The following is a 5778-nucleotide window of genomic DNA, read 5'->3' on the forward strand; positions in this document are numbered from 1 at the left end:
ATATCGCATTTAAAAATTAGCCAAAAATCAACCGTTTACTCGAAACTGATTCTGCAAAAAACAAAAAATTCTGAACTCCTCTTTGCAACTTTACAGCCATCAGTGACTCAGCTGTGGCCAACAATCGTGCGGCAAAAATTCAGAGTTTTCAGCTGAACTGCAGGCAGCGTTTCCACAGAGCAGAGAGGAGACGAACTAAAAATGTGAAGTTAAATATCTGTAGCATGTAGAGCCTCTATTTCTTCCTTTGAGATTAATAAGCTTTAATCATATTTTAACAGCTGTGGACACTTGGAAAAAAACTGTACATTCTGAATCCATTTTTTAAAATAATTTTTTAAAAAGAGTAATCAAAGAAATTCAACTTTTTTGATCGTTTTTTTCTGATTCTGCCGTTCTGTGAATGAGCCAACAGTGAGGAAAAATGAGCCAGGAGCAAACAAAAGCACCCAGTTTGGAGTTCAGAGGGTTACATGGCTAGAAACCGGCGTCTGGTTCCAGCACCGAAAACATGGGGTGCACATTTTTAATTCTCCGTTCAGGGGAAGAGTTTCGTGATCAAACCCCTGAATCAGTCGGAGGTGTTGGTGATTCCGAGGTGAGCGACGATCTGATGATTTCATGATTAAGTTATGGCACGAGTCAGGAGTCACAAAGTCAAGTCCTCGAACCTCGAAACCCCGCAGGAGATCTCTTTTTCCAAACCGCGGTGTTCCAGTCGTCCGAGGAGAAAAAAAAACAAAACAAAACGGCGGGTCGGGGTTGTAAGGCATCAGTGGGCGGAGCCACAGGAAGGCCGCCGAGCTCCGAAACGCCTCCAACATTCACCGACGACCTGCTGAGTCCTCCTGAAGCTGCGCCGCCTGGAGGCTAAAAGGCCGATCCGTCGCAGATGATGTTCTGGCCTCGGCCCGGGAACAGCTCCATCTGCCAGTACCGGGGGTCGGCGTACACTGTAGACGTACAGGTGAGGAATCAGTGAGGGGGAGTTTCAGCAGGACAACAAGCTCTACTGCTGCACAAATTGTAGAAAAATGCTAATCAGTCTGATATTTTTTGTTTTTATTTCAGGCAGAGAACCAGTGTGTTGTGACGGTTCTAAGCTGTACTTTAATGTGGTGTCAGTGTGTGGAGCAGCAGTGCAGGTGGTACCCATGTCTCCAGGCGTCAGCCACAGGTTGAAGGAGCTGCAGTGTTTCTGGCAGCGCTGCACCGGCAGAACTCGGACGGTCGGCAGCCCCTCGCCCACCACCAGCCAGCCCAACACCCCGACACCCTGAAACACAGAACGGGTTTGCCTTTAGTTTACGACGATGGAGTCTCTGCTGCAAAAACAGTGAAGGCACCACCTCCAGAAACAGCATTCATACCAGACGTTTATCAATAAGAAGATCTTTTAGGTGAGAGTTAATCTGTGACGGCTGCAGCTGTCACGGAGAAGAAGAGTTTCTGTGCTCATGTTATGAAAACAGATTAATCCTCTGAATGTTAAACTACCAAAATGACACCATTTATCAGGTAAACGGTAAAAACAGACAGTAACGTCTCATTTTATACTTCCTGGACGTCCTTCATGTGTGACCTGCTGTTTCAGTGGAAAATGATCCAAATTTCAGATTAAATTCTCTTTATTCTACACGTCTCATTTAACAATTTGCCAAAACTAAACGATCTCCTCTGATCAGATTCTGTAAAAAAAACAAAATATTCGGAGCTCTTTGAAACAACCATGAAACCATCACTGATCCAGCTGAGATAACTTCAGTGTTTTCAGTTGAACTGTTTTTGTCCTGTGATCGTCACTGAAGGCTTCACGGCTGCATCATGGAACTCAGAATATTTTTGTTTTTTTACAGAATCTGGTAAAAGCAAACAGAGTATCTGTATCCTACTCTTAAATGAAACACATGAAATGAAGTGATTTTGATGCGTTATCATGATTTTAAGCTTAGATTTGGTTCAGTTTTCCGACTAAACGGTGCGTCACAGACGAGCAGTTCAAGGCCTGATGGAAAACAGACAATTCTTCCTGTTTTTACGGTTCATAGCTGTGATAAACTGTGATTTTGTTGATTTAGTTAAAATAACTCGACTCTGGAGTTCAGAATCAATTCAAGTACATCCTGTGCAGTTGTGTGTTTTTGCTTCTGCTGTCGTTTATTTATTGTAGAACTGCAGCAAAACTAATGTGTTAAATCTTGATCTGGATTCTTCCTTTTGCAGGTTTCCCCTCATCGTTCCTGTCGGCTGGACTCACCTTGCTCTGGGAGTTTGTGCTGTGGGTGACCAGGCAGCGCTGCAGGATGGTACCGGCGCTGTCCAGCAGCGGGCAAAGCTCCGCCTTCGGGAAGAGCCACCGCAACACCTTCTCCCTGGTGCCAGAGCTGAACCTCCTGCACACAAACACATCAGGGACCACTGCTTTCACACGGTACAGTTTTTGAAGTATTGCTTCAGGAAAAAATGATGAAAACAGCAAAAACAACTCCCCTGTTTTGCAAAAAAAAAAAAGTAAATGAGCTTCATGGGAGACGGAAACACATGTTCTGATCAGTTCTGACGTAGTGATCCTTAACCCACATGAGTGATAATTAAGAATAATCAGAACTAAACAATTCCTAAAGACTTTTCTCCAGTTTTCTCTTGTAGATGGACAAAGTTCTTACTCCCTGTTTCACATGTCTTTGTCAGTGTTTAACCATTTGACACAGGTTTGTTTTATTTTTTAAAGCTTTTTGTGAATTATTTTCTATATTCTCTGCAGAGTCACTACTTTCCAAAATCACCGTCATCATTCTAAAAAGATTCATTCTTTCCAAATACAGTTGTTCAGATCCTTTGCTAAAAATTCTCTGTCAGTTTAATCCACTACCATGCAGCCTCTACTCGACCTGATCAATCACCAGAACTGAGAACCGAGTGGTATTTTGAGAGCTTGTAATTTGAAGGTGTACCAGAGCAGGGTGAAGTTCGCGGGTCCCTGCGGGAGGCCGAGGTTGTGGTTCTGCAGGCCGTCGTCCTCCTCCAGCAGGATGGACATGGAGCCCGAGTGGGCCAAGTAGAGCTCCTCCAGCTGCTGCCGCTGGACGCTGAGGGACTCACCGCCCTGCAGAGAGCACCGGGGACGCACCGAAACCAGTATGAACAGACAGAAACCAGTATGAACAGACAGAAACCAGTACGAACAGACAGGGAGGAGCTGAGCACTTTCCATACTGTCATTGGATTTAAAAGTCTGCAAAAATAATTCAACTTAAAGACGATAAAATCAGCTGGAACACTAAGTCGGACGGATTATTTCTTCTAAAGTCTCTGAAAGCTCCTTTTTAAAGGAATTAAGTGAAACAAAAGGAAGGAAAAACCCACTGAGTGCTTTTTATTATGCTAATTTATGCTTCTGAACATCCTCTCGAGACCCAGAAATCGTTCCTCCAACACCATCATGGAGGATCCTCAGATCCCTAAAGGAGACGAGGAGGCGTCTGAAGGCGACGAAAATGAAGAAACTAATCCTGAAGCTCTCATCCTCGGTGGGAGGAAAAGAGTTAGGGAAGCCAGGAGACACCTTAGGGTAATAAAACAAGCCCACTTCAGGCAGTTTCTGAGCATTTCTTTGCTCCTGCCACATTTTTCATTGCAATATATGATTATGACTACATACTACCGACATTTAACTATTTATATTTTGTTTGCATCCTCGTCTCCTCTCTGCTCTGTGTAAACGCCGCCTCTAGTTCAGCCAAACAGTCCCAGAATTTCTGTCACGTGAATGTTGGTTGCAGCTACATCACTGACAACTTCACTGAGACACAGAAGAACGAAGATTTTTTTGCTTTTTACAGAATCTGTTTAGACCAAACAGTCAATTTTTGGTGATTTTTTAAAAAATAAGCCATGTAGAATAAAGTGAGTTTTTACTAAAATATCTCGATTTTACCCACAGGTTTGGTAGATTTTCCTGATGGGACGCGTTTGTGACGTCAGAAATCTGATGATTCTTTCTGCTTTTACAGTTTCTGATTCTAAGAAATGTTGTAATTTTGCCGATTCTTTTTTAAGATGACATGCATTTCAAAATTTGCCGGCAGGTTTTGGGATTCAGAGGGTTAAAGCAGTCATGACACGGACAGAAAACTCTGATTTGTTAGAAATACCGTTGAAATAAATGTGTGATAATTAGTTCGTAATGTCATATGTCATAACATAAACCTGTGACACGGTTACTTTATCCAGGAGATTTCTGAGTCTCTACTTTGACCAAAGTTGATAAAAACATTCAAAGAAAAGCTGAATCTTCTCTATCTCAACTCGTTTAAATGAAAAACCCAAAATCATTATTAACAGCTGTTGCTAACTTTGCATCCATCAGTGCGACAGCAGACTGAGTTGACCTCTGACCTTGAGCAGGACCAGCTGTGGACCTCGTCGCAGCGTCACGGTTCCTCTGAGGCTCTCTGGAACTTCCAGCACCGAGGAGATCTCTGCACAGCCGGAACAGTTGACCAGACTCTGCCTGAGGGAACCGGCGCTCCACCACTCATGGAAACCTGCAGCACAAACATCAGATTCAGTCAGTCGGTGAAGTTCACTCGTACTTCACCGAGTCCAGGTGAGACGCTAAACCGCTGGAGCTCAACAACAAACATGACTTTCAGCTGCTGTTACTGTTTAAACACAACGTATCTGCTCATAGTGATTTATTGATTAGAATTTATCATGTAAAAGTGAAACTAAGATCACAATTATGTAGTCCAAAATAATGTCAACAAGCCAAAGAAAAAATCATCGACTGGAATCATTCCGACTCTTTAACTAATCGATTGAAATCTGCCGTTTATCTCTGGATGAACTAACGGCCTCAGTTCACTGAGTGCACTAAACCTGCTCACTTTATTACCCTAAAGAACTATAAATAAGAAAAGAATTTGCAGCACGTCAACCCTCTGAACCCCAAAACCTGCAAGAGAGTTTCACAGGCAAAATTGCAAAAATACAAAAAATAAAAATAACCATAAGCACATTGTTTATCAGCCAGAAAATGTAAAAACTGAAGAAAAAAAATGTCTTTCAACTTTCCAACAGTCACTGAAGTAATCAAGTGTGATGTAGTGGGAAAACCTGAGCAAAACTAAAGGCTAAAAATGTGATATTTTGTTAAGATCATTATATTCTACGTGTCTCATTTCAGAAATTCGCCGCAAATAAACCGTTTGCTCGAACCAGATTGTGTAAAAAGCAAAAAATTCTGTGTGTCTTGGTCCAACTATGAAGCCAGGAGTGACTCAGCTGTGACAAACAGTCATGCAATGAAAATTCTTCAACTTTCTTTGTACAGTTTTTTGGTGATTTCTGTCATTCTAGCTGCATCAGTTCTCTCTCCTTCTTCATGGCTTTCATAGAGGTGCAAGAATTCATGTTGCAGAAAAAAATGAGCCAGAAGAAAAGAAAAAACACCCAGAAACTGCTGCTCAGTGTTCAGAGGGTTAAAACATTTCCACACCTGTCTGTAGGTGTGTGTTAGTTGGTGACATCATAAACTACTAACAGACTATTACTGAGCTTTCAGGCTTCACACCTTGCAGGTTGTACTTCTTGGCGATGGGCAGGGACAGCAGGCGGACGTGGCTCAGGGGAGACGACCAGTTGTAGCATCCCAGATTGACCAGTCCGAGCTGGGGGGCGCTCTGGGGGTAGGTGAAGGCCAGGACCACCACCAGCAGGAAGCCCACTGCCACCACAAACTGTAGAGACAGTAAACGCATCACAGCTCTGAGAACA

At 43.0% G+C, this 5778-nt stretch overlaps 2 protein-coding genes across 2 annotated transcripts in view; both read right to left on the reverse strand.

The window, feature by feature from the left end:
* Positions 1-824, reverse strand: part of LOC103369832 (bombesin receptor-activated protein C6orf89 homolog) — a 6332-nt gene extending 5508 nt beyond the window's left edge. The window contains exon 1 of the mRNA XM_008298658.1: positions 746-824. Coding sequence (XP_008296880.1) covers positions 746-824 — 79 coding nt within the window. The remainder of the gene's footprint in view (positions 1-745) is intronic.
* The window catches only part of LOC103369827 (bombesin receptor-activated protein C6orf89 homolog), a 6533-nt gene continuing 1156 nt past the window's right edge, over positions 402-5778 (reverse strand). The window contains exons 2-7 of the mRNA XM_008298648.1: positions 5576-5741; positions 4399-4547; positions 2955-3106; positions 2258-2393; positions 1153-1276; positions 402-953 (exon numbers count right to left, since the gene is read on the reverse strand). Coding sequence (XP_008296870.1) covers positions 871-953; positions 1153-1276; positions 2258-2393; positions 2955-3106; positions 4399-4547; positions 5576-5741 — 810 coding nt within the window. The 3' untranslated portion in view covers positions 402-870. The remainder of the gene's footprint in view (positions 954-1152; positions 1277-2257; positions 2394-2954; positions 3107-4398; positions 4548-5575; positions 5742-5778) is intronic.

This window comes from Stegastes partitus, unplaced genomic scaffold (genome assembly GCF_000690725.1).
Source record: "Stegastes partitus isolate 25-593 unplaced genomic scaffold, Stegastes_partitus-1.0.2 Scaffold1336, whole genome shotgun sequence".
Taxonomy (NCBI): Eukaryota; Metazoa; Chordata; class Actinopteri; family Pomacentridae; genus Stegastes; species Stegastes partitus.